We start from the raw sequence: 18,845 nt of genomic DNA, 5'->3' as shown, positions 1-18,845 counted from the left end.
GAATACAGCAGTCAGGTTCAAATACCTACCAAAGAAACCCTTCCAAAAATGTCCAAAGTAATGTGCACAAGACCTCCAGACATTCACAACACAACAGAACACTAGAAACCATATTCACATTATAATCTCTGTCGTGAGTATTAGATTGACATTAACGACACCATGATCAAACTTCACTTTCATCATTGTTATGCATGTACAGATGAATTCTTATTAGAGACACCAGATCATTACAGGGACTAGGTTGCACCCCAAACACACTAGCTCACATATTTTGTGCAAAATACATACATTATCATTGGACCATATTTAATCAATGAACTGATTAAATTCAATGAGAATAAAGTTGACACTGACCCTAGACATACGAATTCTGGACTAAACATTGGAACTGTGTACTTCTGCCCCACAATCTGTTTAATGTGCCATATGATAGTGTGCTTACTTGAAATATGTCTTAACCATGTGATCCACCCATCCCTTTTGCACAGCAGATTGGTTACGCAGGCAAGCTATACACCAGGGGTGGCCAAATGTGGCTCAGGAGCCACATATGGCTCTTTCACACATATTAGGTGGCTCTCAAAGCCCTCACCACCCTGCCAGATGACTTGAAGAAGACATTTCTCTCTCTAAATAATTTCTCCAAGCCAGCTGGCAGCTTGGAGAATGCGTTTAAAGTTAAAGTTGCCCATCTCCCTCCCTCCCTCCCTTCTTATCTTGTGGCTCTCAAACATCCGATGTTCAAGTCTTGTGGTTCTCAAACATCTGACATTTATTCTATGTGGCTTTTATGTTAAGCAAGTTTGGTCACTCCAGCTATACACACATCTACAGGAGTAAGAATCTGATCACACAGCAGATTAGCTTCGATTCAGACTAGACATTGCCATGGGAACAAGGGATGCCTATAAAGTGCAATATTTCCTCCTCCCCTAAAACAGAATCCCCAGAAACAGGATTTCAGGGGGCATTTCAGGCTCCTGTGGGGGAGGAATCATGTCCAAGAATTTGTGCCCACAGAAACGTCTAGTCTGGATCCAGCCCATTCTGCACTTGCATGAGTGGAGATTAAAATATGTGTGTGATCTTAAGAGTTGCTCCCACACCCTGCTGTGTACAGAGTCCACAGTACCCAGCCCTTTGCAATGTTTGTCAAAAGGTAAGCTAACCAGTTTATCCCTTGATCCTCATCATCCTTATTGATACTATGAATCGACTTTCTCAACACTCAAAAACATTTCTGACTACTGATACGAGGAACTAAAAACAAAAAGCACAGCACCAGAAAACAAGTTAAAATTTAGAAGATGAAGTAGCTACATAATAATTTAAAAGCAAGAAGACAGACAGTCAAAAAGGCAGCTGCAGATTTCACCACAAATAAATAGAAACAGTATGGGAGCATCGTCTTAATCTGGCAACAAATAAACAGGAAAATGTGATCGTTGTTCAAACCCTCAATGATATTCACTGTCAATGCAATTTCATTTAATAGTGGACTCCACTTTAGCTTGCCTTGTTCCATCCATCACCACTTGAAGGATACTCAGGAGTAGTATAATGTGAGATTCAGCAACAAATTGTGCCTGGCTGCTTCCATGAATGTAACTCTAAGGAAAAGAGAGGAAGATAAATGAACAATGGATCACTTTGGGGGGAAGATTTAAACAAAGACATAATTAGCACTGATATATTTAAATGGCATTAAAAACAAAAATCAGCCTGGCAACACAAAATACCAAGAATAGAAGAGCATGTGCAGAAGACACAGGAAGGTATCAGCAAGTTCACCTTAATACATTCTTGCTCCAAGCAAAATAACTTTAAATGCTGGGAATAACCTTCAGGGCAGGGCTGATGCCTTCATGCCCAGTCTGTGCTCTCCCTGAGGGAAGTGCTATGGAAGACAGAACAGGGAATGAGATGAACGTTCTGATTCATCAGGCAGCTCTTGTGGTTTTAAAGCACTTTTGGTGAGAGAGCCAGAATTTTTGTTGTTGTTGTCGTAATTCATATCTTAATCTACTTCTGACATTAACAGGGAAGCAAAAAGTCATTTATTAAATCATTTTAAAGTAACAGACATTATTTGAGTCCAGACTTCTAACTACTAAGCCAGGGGTCAGTGATCTTTTATAATTAAATCGCCAAGCTATGCCAAAAGTTAGAGCAGGAGATCAACAAAGAGCCCTTATAAGGAAGCGCATTGACATAACTGAAAATATATAACTTCACATTACTGACCATTGACATGTTGATTAATTTAAAAAGTTTCATCTGCCCTAACACTGGTTATAAGAAAGTGACACATAAGATTTCTGACAACAACTAATAAATATACACAGGAGCACCCTGTGCAATTGTTTTGGTGCACTCCTATAAACCTGAACACTTATTTAATTAACTAATAATAAATAATTGAAGACAGCAATTGAAGCAAACACATAAACAGGAAACAAGTGAGGGAATGCCATACAAAACAGAGAATTCTTTACCCACTGATAAAAGATGATGGTAGAGGGACAGATGGATCTCCCTGCAGATGGAATTACATAGTTTTGGTGCCATGACCAGAATGCCTTTTCGCCTTGCTGTCACCCATATATAATCTGATGATGTGGAGATGAGCAGCAGGCCCCCTGAAGATGCCCATAATGGTTGGACGGCTTCATACGGCAGTGGTGGAAAGTGTAGTCCAGTTGCGGCAATTTATGGAGAACCCATAGGGTTTTCAAGGCAAGAGATGAACACAGCGGTTTGCCATTGCCTTTCTCTGCATAGCAACAATGGACTTTTTTAGTGATCTCTCAATCAAGCCAATCAGGGCTGACCCTGCTTAGCTTTTGAGATCAATCGGTGGTCCTTAATGTATGATGATCCCAAGACATAAAGAGTTTTAAAGGTCAATACTAACTTCATGAGCTGGGCCATGGAACCAAACTGGGAGTCATTGTAGGTAGAACTAGACTAATTCCAATTCCAAATACCTTTATTGGCATAGAAGAACGAGACTAAAGTGATGTGGCCCATATGATCCACAGCCAGTATTCTGGCCCTAGCATTATGTACCACTGTAGCTTCCAGACAATCTTCAAATGAAACCAAATGTAGTACATGTTGCAATAATCTAATCTAGATGTCCTCAGGGCATGCTCCACTATGGCATGATCTTTCCCACCCAGGAAAGGCCAAAGCTGCTGAAAGGAACACCTGGTCACTAACATCACCTTCTGATTCAACAAGTTAAGTTCCAACAGCACTTCCAAGCTATGAATCTGCTACTTTAAGGGGAATACACATCTCCATAAGTCCCATAAAATCAAGACATAGCCATTCCCTTCATCACATAACTGCTCTTATTCTAGCATCCCACTGATCCCTCCAATATATCTTCAGAATTTTCTTTTTCTTTTCTCTATTTTAAAAAGTTGCATTTGGTTCTTCATTGTCATGGACCACCACAGCGTAGCATGAGTCCTCATCGGAAGAACAGGACAGCCAGTCCCCAAGCCTTGCCTTGGCAGATCCTTCCTGCGAGGTCAATGTCTCAGGATTTTCCAGAACAAGCTAGCACCAATACAATCTGCAGAGACAGCAGGGCCCTCAGGTATGGAGTCCCCAGCATGTACCTGCTCATGACGAGGGGTGTGCATTTGGATCTTCCCGAGCTGAAAATATACTCCCAAATACCTTATCAGTATTTTTCAAGGTATATTTCAGCATCCTGAAAGTATCCAGGGTTTTTGGGAAACAAAAAAAAAAGTAATAATACTGAAGAATCAGAAAGTTAATGGAAACATCTGAGAGGTGGGGAGACTGCTCCCTGCCTATCAGCTGTCCCTTCCTCCTATTTAAACCAACCTCACTTAAAGAGACTGCAGAAAAAATAAGGAAAAACAGCTGAGTGACTGGAGCCATTACTCAGCTGTGTTTTGAGACTGCCACTCCTGGGTCTCTGGTCCTCTTCCTATCTATCTATTGAACCCCCAAAAGTTTGCAATTTCTGAAAAAAATCTTGAATCTGAATACTTTGTTGGTATTGGGATCCAGGATTTTTTTTGTGAAATTCTGATTTTTTTTTAACCAATAGATCCGAAGCTAAAATCCCCCCAAAAGATTGATCAGAACTGCCATAGTCTTCTGAAGAACCCCAGGAAGCGAAGAAGAACCCCAGGAGGCAAAGGGCTAGGACATGGAGGACCAGGCATAGGGGTGCTTCTCAGCCTGTGACTTCCCCTCTAATAAGAAAATGCTGGAAGAGACCAATAAGTCATCATAGGATTTGGGTCCTAATACTAGTACAGGACATGAGTGAGTTTGCAGGGAAGAGCCTAACATATTAACCAGTTGAGCCTGTATCCTATATAAGGCTTCAGAGACGATGCATCCAGTGTGGGATCAACTTGTCTGCAATCTTACTGAGTATCCCATGAGTTGTCAGACCTGTTTTGTAGTCATTCTTGTTATTAGGGCTGTCAATAAAAAAAAAATTCGGTAACATCCAGATCTGGAAATATTCAGTAATAACTTTTTCTGTATTCTGAATATTTCTGAATAGTAATATCCAGATATATCCGAATATACTTAGATATCCAGATCTATCCGAATATACTGAGATATCTGGATATATCCAGCTCAATTATACCCCATGGTCCATTGAAGTCAATGGCAACATAGGGTATATTGGAAGCCACCTAGAGGGAAGGTGGTTTGGGGGAAAGCCCCTAAAACTGCAGCAGAGCTTCAGGGGACTCTCCCCCCCCCAATGAATCGCCAGGTCCAAAAAAGATTGGACCAAGGGGTCCCATTCTAGGGGCACTCAAAGAGGGTGCCCCTAACCCACCTTTATACCCTATGGGCCACTGAAGTCAATGGCACAACATAGGGCATAATGGAAGCCGCCTGTAGGGAAGGGGGTTTGGGGTAGAGCCCCCAAAATGGCAGGACAGCTGCATGGAATTCTCCCCCAAGTCCCAAAAAGGCTAGGCCTATCTGTGGGCACCCCAAAAGGCTTTACAAAGGCACACACATCCCCATCACAACCAGAAAAACAGTAAAACACAACCAGCAGTTCAACAGGCCAAGTCACCACCAGGCCTGACCAAACTTGTCTCAGGCTCCAGAGAGGAACAGCCAAGCAAAGGCCAACAACTCAGAAACTAAAAGCGGTCCAAAAAACACACATACACCCAAACACAACCAGGAAAAACAGTAAAACACCACCAGCAGTTCAACAGGTCAATAAGCCACCACGGCCTGGCCAAGGGAAAACAGAGGAAGAAATCAGACCCCACACAACCAGGTCAACCAATGACTGGCATAAATTTAACAGGCAACTTCAGAAAACAAAAAAATAAAAATAAAAATAACAGGTAATTCCAAAACATTTTTAAGATTCCCAGAAAAGATTTTAAAAATAACATGGATTAAATTAAACACTTTAAACTAGGTCATGCCAGAGCCAACCCCCTCCTCAAGCAATGCAGCCCCCAACAGAAACCAACCACCCAAAGCAGGAGGAAAACTAAAGGTTTTCAAAAAGTTAAAAATAAACCTGTTTCTAGTCTGAACAGAAATCCTCCCCCACCCCCCACATAAACACACAAAAACACACATCTTTACCAGATGAAGATCCTCCAGTCTAGCCAGGAACACCAGCAGCTAAGGCCAAGCCACAGAGAGCAGAGAACAGTGAAAGGCACAGAAGCTCACTCACAGTCTCTCTATGGTAAATTGGCAACACAGCAGCAGCAACAATTGAGAATATGTTCTCCCTTCACCCTTTCATGCTGGAGCACACAACAGCCCTGAGCCATTTGCAAAATGCATGGTTGTGATTGGATCAGGGGCCTCCTCTTCCCCCTCCCCCCAGACAAAGGCGGGAAAATTCCTGAGCATTGCATTTTGCAATCTGCAAAATACATGGCTGTGATTGGATAAGGGGCCTCCTCCCCATCCACCCCAGCCAGAGGCAGAAAAAGCCAAGGGAACGGCAGGAAAAGCAATCACAGACTGCCTTTTGCACTGCCCCATAGCTTTCTATGGACAACAGGGCTTTATCGAAAATTTCTGAATACCACTGATATCCAGAATTCAACTGCTCAGAATTCCAGAAATAGGCTCAGATGCCTATCTGGAATTCTCTAATTCCGAATTTTACCAAAAAGGCAGTTTTTGGTAAATATTTGCTGAACCCTTTACTGAATTGACAGCCCTACTTGTTATCTGACCCTTGGACTGCTTCTGAGTCTGCCTTTTGCAATACATAACCTGACCTTAGACTGCCCCGTGATTTTGCATTTGTGTTTTTGGACTGTGCAGAAAGACTTTTGAACTGTGACCCAAGAACTCCTGGTGTCAGATCCTGTGGTTACTAAAGTTTGCCTCCCACCCGGTGGCCAGACATTCAATGAGCTGCATTTGGCTTTAAAGCCACACGTTGCAGACACCTGATGTGAGCTGTAATGTGGCCCCTAAGTATTCCCTTTATGATGGTTCTCCTAGCTGGGATGGTACCCCTTGCGGCTACACTCTAAGCTAACCATCACCGTAAGGACATGCATCCACATTTACTTTTCTTCTTTGCCTCCAATGGACTGGTTCTGTATAGTTTGATGTTCATAAATATTGCAATTCACTGTAGCAGCATTCATTACACGCAAAACCCTCATCTCACACTCATGCTGAGTTTCTATTATAAAATGTCCCTGAACCATATGCCTCATCACAATCCGCAGCCCACTCATTCTCATTTATACGCACCACAAGAAAGGGGAAAGGGGGGGGGGAACTAGATCTTATTAAGCAGTTTCCTCCAAAACAGCCTAAAAACAACAGAACAAGATTAAGTAATATTTAGGTCTCTCTTTTACTGAAGAACACTTGTACAATCACTGACAAATGCACAAAGTGGCTCAAGGTGCAGCAATCCTGATGAGAAATTCACAAATTTTCAATAGCACAATAGCAAATTTTCAATAGCACAAAAATTTATTTGTCACCAATGAGGACCCAAAACATCCAAGCTCTTATGGCTTCCATCTGAGACAATCACCACTGGAACGAACACACTATAAGGCAGCAGGGTCAGCTCATCAGAGAACTTCCCCCCTTTTGCCCAGAAGAAGCTTGGAATGACCCCCCCCCCCCAATGGAGGGAGGATTTAAATCCTTCCCCAAAACCAAGATTATCTGTGCAAGTGCAGACAAAGCTCCATTATGCTGGGCAGACAGCAGAATGAGTGAAGGACTCATATTGGCTTATGCCGCTGTGGTGGTGAGGCACCTGGTTGGGCAGGGGAGTCACCTTTGCTGCTGATGTTGAGGCAGTAAAGTGGCTAGGCAGAGGAGGGGGGGCAGGTTGCTGTCTCTACTGCTGCTGTCGAGGCAACAAGACAGGCCAGTGGGTTTGTCACCACTGCCTCCATTGAGGAGGTGGAGAGGTTGAGCAGGTAGGAGAGTTAAGGAGCAGATAAATAATTATTGCCAGCAGCCAAGCCCACATTCATGGCTCTTCAGCATCAGCACTCTGTTTCGGGCAGGGGAGAGGAGGGTCTATTGTAGTCAGCCGCAGACATGGGAGCATTAGCAAGTGAGAGACAGGGCTGGATTAAACCCTGTGGAGGCCCCTAGGCAGTCAAAATCTTGGGGGCCCCCTTGTTAGTTATCTCAGAGTCTGACTGCCCGCCCCACCACCCACAGCTCCCATTGCAGCCTGCAGGTACCTTCTTGAAAGCCCCTTTTACTAAGCTGCAGGGGAGAGGCAGAGAGAGGCAAACCTGGCGACAACACCAGCAGCAGCCACACCAGGGAAGCACAGCAAAGAGCAGCTCAGTTGCTGGCTGCATGTGCAGGCTCAGAGGGATGCAAGCAGGGGAAAAACCGGGGAGGGGGGGAGCCGGCCCTGGGCCCTTAAAGGTGTGGAGGCCCAGTGCCTACTTGGCCTAATTGTTAATCCAGCTCTGGTGAGAGAAAGAGTGAAAGAATGATGTCAGGGAGGGAGAAAGAAAGAGACAAAGTATGTGTGTGTGTGTGAGAGAGAATGACTGCATAAACTGGAGAGGGGGGAGAAAGAGATTTAGAGAGACAATCAGTGACAGGAGTTGTTGGAGAATGCGAAAATGAAAGACCTACAGGTATTAGCAGGAGACAGAGAGGAAGAGTGACAGGAAGAGTTGGGGGGAGGGAGAAAAAGCAAAATAGTGATGGATGGGGGACAGAGAAAGAGAGAAAGTGAGAGCAGATAGTGAGAGAAGGGGTGGGGGCGAGAGGTGAAGCAGCTAAGTGGGTAATGGGATAGCTGCTCTCGCAAGTTCCTGCGAGTCCCTGCTTTTGAATGCACTTGTATGATAATGCTTTCTGGAATACCTATAATGGCTACTAACTGTGCACAAAATAAAAGACAGACAAGCCCTGCCCTCAGGCTTACAATATCCATGAAAAGGTGAATGACGAGCAAAGGCAGAGAAGCCAGATTAATTTAGCAATTTAAGTATGATAAAGGGAGTTAGCTACTTATATTACGGACCAATCTGCAGTGATTGAAGGAATAAATTCAGGTTCTGCTGTTTAAACAGGATTTTGACCTGTTGCATACTGTTAACATTATTTCTCTATAATTTCTTCTTTTACTTTCTCATTGAAACCTTTGGGTTTCATGTTACAACAGCGACAACTTCCCAGCCCTTATTTTAGACTGGTGTTAGACAGATGGGTGGAACAGCAGAAGGGGATTAAACAGTTGGGTGATCACCCCCTAAATTACTATTTGTAAAGGTATCTGAATGTAGAAATTGCTGTGGATGCAAACTAGATTCTACCAAAGCAAGCCATATAGCAGCTTTCTTACCCAACATCTGTAATCTGGGTAGCTTTCTTTAAATTTGCCCACCACTACACAAAACACATTTTTTTTTTGTTGGCCCTCTTTTGATAGAATAACTAGGACCCCCTTCCCTCTGAAAGCAGAAGACTCACAGCTATGGTATCAAATCTCTGCTTACCGGAAGGGAAGTTCACCTAGGGGACTGAAATTAACAAAAGAATTAAGCACCTTCTGCTAAGTCAGTTACTGTATCCATACAGTCATTAGCATCATATAGTTACATGGCACCTAAGCACACAACAATTTGTCAAAGAGAGAGACAGAGGATACATCTAACAATGTAATTCATACCATGTGGCATAATGCCACAGCTTCAAGAGTTACAAGCAAACATGCTGATGTATGATTGTGTTTGAGCAAATCCAGTTCTGGCTTGAAGAAAGAAGTGCCAGCACTTTTGAATCTACTGTCTACTTTACACACCACTCTACACACTAGCTATGCCTGTCAAAGAGCTGTGCCCATGTAGAGAATTTTGGAGTATATGAACAGACTCCTCATCATTGAGATATGTTCCCTTAAGGCATAAAAGATGCAAGCTTCCATAAGAAGCTTTCAGGACTGCTATAGAAACAAAGGCCCCAGCTGAATTCGATGCCTTACCCTATTCACTGATCTGCAGGTAAAAGTGTTAAAGATTATAACCAAGGTCTTCTTGTAACAGATGTGTTCCCTTTCCAAATCCACTTTAGCAATCAAAGCTACTGCAATGGCAAGTCACAATGGTCACAAGGCCCAGAAGACTTCTGTAAGACTCAGTACTAAAGGTCACTGCTTTAAAGATCTCTTTCTTATAAAACTGCTGAAGATAAAAAGATTTCATCTCCTAATCTTGATATGAGTGTGTGATGCCATTTAAAGCAATCACTGAATCTCATAAAATGGACTTATCTCTAAGGGCTTTACTGTAACCTGTTGAAAAGAGCTGTAGGCTTTTCATACTGCTTAAGTATCAGGTGACCTACTCAAAATCTGGGTTCTTTAATAAGTACAAATGAGAATGCATTCCAGTATGACACTAGTCAAAAGCTTATATTTTAGTAATTGATTTAGCAAGTTTATAGCAAAAGTACCTTTCCCTCCCCTTTAGGTAAATTGATTTTAATACATTACAAATGTCAAATTAACACTTTTTTTTTTTTTGCATGAAATCCGTCACAGACCCAAGAACAGCAGAATAATAACTGAGAGAAGCTGCTCACTTCCAGGAGAAAATCCAGAACTATGGACACTCTGGGTGATTCCGCACTCACGTTGGTCTGGGGCAGGCTTCTGTTTTGGGGTGGAGCAAGCTGGCAATTTCGCACCAGTTGCTCCGTGCTGGCATTTTGCGTGGGGCAAACCCATGATTTGCCCCGCTGCAGTGTAAACCTGAAATCGCCAGCTTGCTCCGCCCCAAAACTGAAGCCCGCCCTGGACCAATGTGAGTGCGGATTCACCCTCTATATTCTACCAACCACATTCTAGGGCAGAGTGACCCAATTTCTACCACTTCACTGGTACTACAATGCTATCAACAGCTCAATTTTCATTAAGTTCATCTGGAAACCATTTTATATGGTCAGAATTTAAATGTATTTACCCTCATCCAGTTCACCACTGACTCCAGCTAGGCATTCAAGGACAAAGCTACCAAGACCTAGTTTAAAGGGAAAAACTGGGCTTGATATCATGAGCAGGGCAGAGTCTCTGCACAAGTGACTACTTGGGGTATTGTGGCATCAGGTGTCACTGCTTTAGGCAGGCAGAACTGTAACTCCTTGCTTCCTTTTCTCCTTTCCCATTGGAAACTGTCTGTCTGAATGGTTGTGGAGGACTCTTCTGTGGTTATGACTAACGTGGAAATCAATATAAATACACATATATGGTGGAAGGCTGACAGAAAGAAAATAGATTCATTTGCAATGTGGTGTTGGAGAAGAGTTTTACAGATACATGGACCACAAAAAGACAAATAAGTGGTCTGAAATCAAATCAAGGCTGAATTCTTGCTGGAAGCTAAAATGATTAAACTGAGGCTATTGTACTTGATCACATTATGAGAAGGTAAAAGTCACTGGAAAAGATAATAATGCTAGGAAAAGTTGAAGGCAGCAGGAAAAGACAAAGACCCAATAAGAAGTGAATTGACCCAATAGAGCAGGGGTGGCCAAGGATAGCTCTCCAGATGTTTTTTGCCTACAAATCCCATCAGCCCCAGCCATTGGCCATGCTGGCTGGGGCTGATGGGAGTTGTAGGCAAAAACATCTGGAGAGCTACCCTTGGCCACCCCTGCAATAGAGGGAGTCACAGCCTTCAGCTTGCAAGACTGTTAATGACAGGATATCTGGGAGGTCATTAATTCATAGGGTTGCCATAAGCGAGGAGCAGTTTAATAACACACACATATACTTTCCCCAAATCTTGAAACATTAATGATCATACCAGCACAGTTCCTCTCCATTTCTCCTTATAAATACAGTTCATCTATGTTATGGCAGTATGCAAATCATCTTGCATAAGTACACCTTTTAAGTGAAGGTGATTTACTATTGGCTACTTCCAATTCCAGCCTGAACAGAAATCGAAGAAGCTAGCAGAGACTGTAACAAAAAGATCTGTGGGATAGAAAGTGCAGGAAAAGGAATCTGGAGAAATAAACAGCTTTTTCAAATTTCTGCACATGCTTTTATCAAAGAAGTGTCAGATATCAGGCCAGCCTGATCTCATCAGAACTCAGAAGCTAAACAGGGCCAACCCTGGCAACTACTTGGAAATACCAAGAGCAGGAAGCAGAGGCAGGCTATATCAGGACACTTATCCGAACATCCTCCATGCCCCAGTAGGGGTCAGCAGAAGTCAGGCATGTGTGTGCGTGCACACACACACACACACAAATACAAAAATAAAAAAGTGTCAGAGACTGCATTCAAAAACCAAAACTTTCTCACCAATTTTGTAAGTTGCTTACTTGTAAGTTGCTGGCAAATAGGTGGGGGGGGGTAGGAGCAGAGGTTTATTTGCCTAGGAGAGAGGGGAAGGTTTATCAAGCTTTTTTGATCAGTCTAACCCAATTCCCCTCCTTACGACAGTCCGCATCCTAAGTGGCTTCATGCTGGCCCCACGTCCTGTAGCTTATACAACCCCCATCCGCTCTTTTTACCAACTGGCTGAGTTGGCTGACTATGTTGTGGCCTCAGCCCTTTTAATCTGAAAACCTTGCCGCTCTCTCTGCTTAGAGACAATCTGCTCCTCAAGCACTTGGGGAGGCAGGCGACTACATAGAATTGGAAGGGGCCTCCAGCGGAGTCTAGTCCAACCTCCTGCACAATGCAGGAAATTAACAAATACTTCTCCCTGCATTCCCAGTGACCCACTTATTCAGTGTTGAGGGATGTTCATGCTCAGAGGTACTCCCCCCCCCCTTTTTATAGCACAAGCTTTCATGGTTAGAACTTAGTGTACTGGGTACATCATGAATCCCCTCAGTCAGTAGGTATAGCTACACTAATAGATATATGGAGGAAAGGATGACCACCCATTGGTCAATCTTGGTTGCATTTACACAGACCCGCAGGAGCATTATACACTTATGCTTATATAAGGCATCTTGGGGTTGATTTTCTGTACAACTGATCAAAGGTTTTGTTTTTAAACTGTTTTATCTGTTTTTGGTGAGCCGCCCTGAGCCCTGCATGCAGAAAAGAGCGGGATAAAAGTCTAACCAACTAACCAGTAAGTAAGTAAATAAATAAATAGTGTGGTTAAAACACCATGATATGTGAGTAGTCTGAAATTTCTATGCAAAACTAAAAAGAAAAAAATCAGCATGCGAACCTATTATGGACAGCTGACATCAGGGGAACAAGCCACAAAGTAAGAGGAGCAAAGGATAGATGAGAGAAAAAACAAGTATTCATATAAGTAACAAACATTTTGGCTTAGTTTCAGTAAGGAACAGGGGCTAAGGGGTTGACCTATAGGCTTCAGGGAACAACACCTCTTTCAAAAATGATCATAAATGCTAGCTATAAGAGGCCTTTGACTTTGTGAATGGTACTTTCTGGGTTTTTAATTCTATTCCTCATCCTGACTTTGATTCCACTGAAGATTATAAGAGTGGAACGTTCTGCCCAAAGTTTTCAAACCCAATAAAATCAAATGTATAGTTCTGCAAAAGGCAAATTAAGTATTTATCAGCTTTCCTGGACTTATTTAGCATAACTGAACCAGAGATGGTATATACTTTACATACTCTTAGAGTAATCAAGGGTAGCCATAATGGATTACATTTTTAAAATTTCTCTAAATACTGCATATGTTTGTGATCTCCAGAGTGATATCTGTCACGGTTCAGTGAGACACTTACATTAAATGTAGATTGCACTCATTCCTTTCTCCCTGTTAAACTGTGTAAATAAAATAGAAAACGGTAATTGGAAACAAGACCTGGGTGAGTTACATTTTAGTCCTCAAGGCAATTCAATTAGCTCCAGCAATAGCCCACATTAAAATTTAAACATGATTGCATATTTTAGATGCCACAACGGTCTGCAATGCTGCTACCTGAATGAAGCAGCATGGGTTTCATGCTTCAACAGCTTGGTACAGGTTGTGGGGAAAAAATAGTCTAGAGATGCCTGCATGGGTGGAGCGTTAATTAAACTCCATCTAAATTAATAACCTGACATCATGGGAGAGCATTCTTGCAAAGTTCAGAAAAACTTTCTGTTTTCTAAAAAGGAGACTGGGAAGAAGGGGGGGGGAAAGAGCACAGGGACGGTGGCTCAGTGGTAGAGCATCTGCTTGGGAAGCAGAAGGTCCCAGGTTCAATCCCTGGCATCTCCAAAAAAGGGTCCAGGCAAATAGGTGTGAAAAACCTCAGCTTGAGACCCTGGAGAGCCGCTGCCAGTCTGAGAAGACAATACTGACTTTGATGGACCAAAGGTCTGATTCAGTATAAGGCAGCTTCATATGTTCATATGTTCACAGCCCAACTCCACCCGGCCCAGTCATTCTGAAATGAAAGCTACAAGTAGCATAAGGCTAGAATCACCGGCTATCAGCTTGCTTTTGTTGGGGCAACTCACATGGATTCGTCAAGACTGAAAAGTCATGAGCTGAGCTGCAGCAACTCTAACAGAAGTTCAGCTGCTAGGACTGTGCAACAGCCCTTAGATGTGAAGTAGGGTTGCCAGGTCTGACTCAAGAAATATCTGGGGACTTTGGGGGGTAGAGCCAGGAGCAAGGGTTTGACAAGCATGACTGAACTCTGGAGGGAGTTCTGTCAATCACATTTAAAGGGACCATTTGATTTTAAATGCCTTTCCTCCATTTGGAAATAATGAAGGACGGGGCACCTTCTTTTGGGGCTCACAGAATTGGACCCCCTGGTCCATTTATTTTTGAAATTTGGGGGGGTACTTTGAGGAGAGGTATCAGATGCTATGCTGAAAATCTGATGCCTCTAACTCAAAAAACAGCCCCCTCCCAGAGCCCCAGGTACCCACAGATCAATTCTCCATTATACCCTATGGAAATCAATCTCCATAGAGTATAATGGAGTGCCCAGCAGACATTCCCCTCCCCTGCAGGCTTTCTGATTACTCTGAAAGGGGTGGGGGGCCTCCAAACGTGGGAATCCCCTGCCCCCACCTGGGGATTGGGTACCTTAGTGTGAAGTGGGCTGAGGAAAGATGAAGCATTGGTGCCACGAGGCCACTGCATTTGCCAGTAACTAGCGCAGATCTTCTCACTCACAGAAGAGCACCTCACTATAAATTCCACAGTAATCCATAATAATTTGTTTAAAACACTTCTATTCTGGTTTTGCAGGCCTGAACTCGCTTAAAAGAATAGTTCAGTTAAAAGCAAAAGTTCAGTTGCAAGCAAATTCAAAGTTAGGGTGAGGGAACCCAAATGCAGTTACAAATTGTAATGTGTAATTTGGCCCCTAGTGAGTTCATGCTCACCGATGAGAACAGAACTGCAGAGTTCCCAGCTTTCACAATTGCTGTTATTCAAAAGCTAATTGCATTAGCTTTTGAATAATGCAGCCTCTTCAACTTGATCTTATGAGTTGGTACTCCATAATGGCTACTTATTCCATAGCACAATGGCTGTAGCCACTGGGGAATCAACTAAGTGCCTACTTCAGCAAATATATTTAGTACAAATTGAAAACACCACTTCCTCCAATGAGCTCAGGGTGGCATATACTGTTCTCCCCTCCTTCATTTTTTTCTTCTCAGCAATTCTATGAAGTGGAATGTGTGTGACTGGCCTAAGGTCACTCAGTGAGCTTTACCACAGCACAGGGCTTTTAACCTAGGTATTTATCTCTTTCTCTGTGTCCTGACACTGTGACAATTGGACAGTTCCCTGCTTAGGAGACCATTCTCTACAGCAATCAGATCAGCTGTGGGAAGAAATGGTCAGGCCTTCTTGAGAAAAGTCCCAAAACTTTGGGACAAGATACCACATGAGGTATGTCCAGGGCCGGCTTCCCTGCTAGGCAAACTAGGCTGTTGCCTAGGGCGCCGGCAGGGCAGGGGGGGAAATTCGGCCTCCCCCCTAGGCAAACGCCTAGTTTCCCCCCTGTGCCTCCTCCTCCCTCCCTTCCCCATCCCATGTCAGTTTCAATGCCGGAGCTGGCTCTAGCACTGCGTTCTGGCTATCTAAAGTCCCACCCCCCCGCAATTGTTTGATCTACAGGTAAAACTGTGCCGCAGGGCCACATTCACAGTTTGTCAGGACCAGCGTCCTAAAAGGGTGGCCTCACTGTTGCTGACCCCTCCCCTCCCCACTTCCTGGATGGGAGTCCTCTCCCACTCAGGAAGTGGGGAGAGGAGGAGTTAGTGACAGCGAGACCACCCTTTCAGGATGCTGGCCCCGACAAACTGTGAGCATGGCCCTGCAGCGCGGTTTTACCCATAGATCAAGCAATCGGGGGGGGGCAACTTTAGATAGCCAGAACGGGTGCTAGAGCCAGTTCCGGCATTGAAACTGACATGGGGTGGGGAAGGGAGGGAGGGGGAAGGCACGGAGCTGTGAAGAGAGGCACAGGGCGTGCTGTGGAGGGGCACCAGGTAGCAAGTCTGCCTAGGGCACCATAGGGCATCGGGCCGCCCCTGGGTATGTCAGTATGACACCCCCATAGGGTTTAGAAAACTGTTTTAAGACCTACTTTAACACAGTTTTCTAGAATCATTTGTATTGATTATTAGTTTACATCCCCCCCCCCCCAGCAGCTCAAATAATTTGGGGATTTTGATGCTGATGACTAATGTTAGAATTCTTAAAAAACAACAGCACTGAAATCAATTTGTTCCATTTTCAGTTGCACTGAAAGTCATCTCAAGTTAGGTGACATAATAAATGCCTCTTTGCAGGAGGGTGCTGTCCCAACCATCTTGAAACAGACAATAATCTGACCCCAACTGGAGAAGACCCCTGACCTGAGTAACAAATGCCCAGTGGCCAACATTTATTTTTTGGGAAAGCTACCTGAGAGGGTGATGGTGACACAGCTTTTAGCTGTGTTGGTAGAGATGGACCTTCTAGACCAGGAGTGTCAAACATGCGTCCTGGGGGGCTGAATCAGGCCTCTGGAGGGCTCCTATCATATTCCCAAGCAACTAGCTATCATCTCCTATCTATCATCTCCTTCCTTCTCCCTATCTCTTGCTTCCTTCTGCATAACAGCTTGCTTTGTAAGGCTTGCTCAGTCACACTATTTTCTCCATTGGCTGAGGCTTCTCCCTTGGGGAGGAAGGCAAAGATTGTTTTTCCAGTCTCTCTCAATCGTACAGCAGAGCTACTCAGCCAAGCCTCTCTTCCTTCTATTGGCAGAGGCTCCCCGCCTCCTGCTCCCCTGGGGAAGGAAGGAAAGAGCCAGAGCTTTCTTTGCCCAGTTCTCTGGATCCCATGGGAGAGATACAAAGAAAGCACCTTTAAGACCAATGAGTGCTAATGTTTTAAGCATGCTTTAAGTTTTTTTTAAAATAATAATAATAAGTTTTTATTTGTATCCCGCCCTCCCTGCCGGAGCAGGCTCAGGGCGGCTAACAGGACATGGTATATACCATGATCAGTTATACAATTCATAAAAGATACAGTTAAAATACAATTTAAAAGTTACATAAAATTATAAAACCATAATAAAGGTGTTATATTCAGTGGGATGTCTATCCAGATGGCTAGTTGTCACATTCAGAGTTCCCTATAAGCTTGTTGGAAGAGGGTAGTTTTGCAAGCCCTGTGGAATTGGTTAACGTCCCGCAGGGCTCGTACTTCCTCCGGTAGCTGATTCCACCAGTGGGGAGCCATTACTGAGAAGGCCTGCTCCCTCGTTACTTTCAGTGTGGCCTCCTTTGGTCCAGGGATTTTTAGAAGACTTTGGGAGCTGGATCTCAGTGCTCTCTGGGGAACATATGGAGAGAGGCGGTCCCTAAGGTAGGCAGGTCCTCGGCCATATAGGGCTTTAAAGGTAATAACCAGCACCTTGTAGCGGACTCAGAATACAATTGGCAGCCAGTGCAGTTCCCTCAGCCTAGGCTGCGCGTGTTCCCACCGGGGCAGTCCCACTAGCAGCCTGGCCGCCGCGTTCTGCACTAGCTGCAGTTTCCGAGTTCGGCACAAGGGCAGCCCCATGTAGAGGGCATTACAGTAGTCTAATCTCGAGGTGACCATTGCATGTATCACTGTTGCTAGGTCGCTACGTTCTAGGTAGGGAGCCAACTGCCTCGCCCTTCTAAGGTGGAAGAAGGTGGATTTAGCAGTGGCTGCTATCTGTGCCTCCATTGTCAGGGAGGACTCCAGTAGCACCCCCAGGCTTCTGACCGTGCGCACTGGTATCTGTGACGCACTGTCAAAGGCCGGTAGGGAGATCTCCCCCCCCCAGCCCGCCATGACCCACGCAAAGGACCTCTGTCTTCGCTGGATTCAGCTTCAGCCCACTCAGCTTAATCCAGTCCACCACGGCTTGCAACGCCCGGTCCAAATCTATAGGGGTGTCAGCGGCCCGGCCGCCCATCAATAGATAAAGCTGGGTGTCATCAGCGTACTGATGGCAACCCAGCCCATGTCTCCAAGCGATCTGGGTTGCAAGGGGGTGCATAAAGATGTTAAACAGCATTGGGGAGAGAACTGCCCCTTGAGGCACCCCACAATTAAGTGGGTGTCTCTGGGACATCTCTCCTCCAACCGTCACCCTTTGTCCCCGACCCTCAAGGAAGGAGGAAAGCCATTGTAGGGCTAGCCCCCGAATTCCTGCATCGGCGAGGTAAAAAAAAATAGTAAAAAAAACTATTTAATTGTATTTGTCTGTGTACTTTATAAAGTTTATATTTCTGCTACCTAATCTTAAATAGGTATGCAGATAACTTGGCCTAACATGGCCTGGCCCAACCTGACATGGCCTGGCCCAACAAGGTCTCATTTATGTCAGATCCAGCCCTCATAGCAAACGAATTCAACACCCCTCTTCTAGACCTATTTCAATCTGGATTCAGGTCTAGGTTTAGGACAGAAACAGCCTTCATTGCCTTGATGGATGATCTTTGCCAGGGGACTGAAAGGAGGAGTGTGTCTCTGTTGGTTCACCTCGACCTCTCTGTGGAGATCTATACTATTGACTATGGTATCCTTATGGAGAATATGATTGAGTTGGGAGTGAGGGGAGGTACTGTGGTTCTGCTCTTATTTGGCTGGCTGATTCCAGAGACGGGTGTTGGGGGCCTGTAGCTCAGTCTCATGGGATATATGCTGTGTGATCCTACAGGGATCTTGTCCCCCATGTGGTTTAAATATACGTGAAACCACCTGGAGAGACGATCAGGTGATTTGAAGCAACATTCACCCAGCTCTCCTCCTCCTTAACAGCTGATCCCGGTGGATCTATGGAAGTCATGAATGGGTTTTTGGAGATGATAATGGAATAGATATGGACCTATACCGCTGCCGCCTCGCCCGCTCCGC

At 44.4% G+C, this 18,845-nt stretch overlaps 1 protein-coding gene across 2 annotated transcripts in view; it reads right to left on the bottom strand.

Moving 5' to 3' along the window:
- The window catches only part of TUSC3 (tumor suppressor candidate 3), a 187,421-nt gene that overhangs the window by 34,387 nt on the left and 134,189 nt on the right, over nt 1–18,845 (bottom strand). For both annotated transcript variants that reach the window (XM_060246403.1, XM_060246404.1), the window contains one exon: nt 1,550–1,613. In XM_060246403.1, the coding sequence (XP_060102386.1) occupies nt 1,550–1,613 (64 nt within the window). The remainder of the gene's footprint in view (nt 1–1,549; nt 1,614–18,845) is intronic.

This window comes from Heteronotia binoei, chromosome 9, assembly GCF_032191835.1.
Source record: "Heteronotia binoei isolate CCM8104 ecotype False Entrance Well chromosome 9, APGP_CSIRO_Hbin_v1, whole genome shotgun sequence".
Lineage (NCBI taxonomy): Eukaryota > Metazoa > Chordata > Lepidosauria > Squamata > Gekkonidae > Heteronotia > Heteronotia binoei.
The sequence above is the reverse complement of the archived record's forward strand: the minus strand, read 5'-3'. Positions and strand labels throughout refer to the sequence as shown.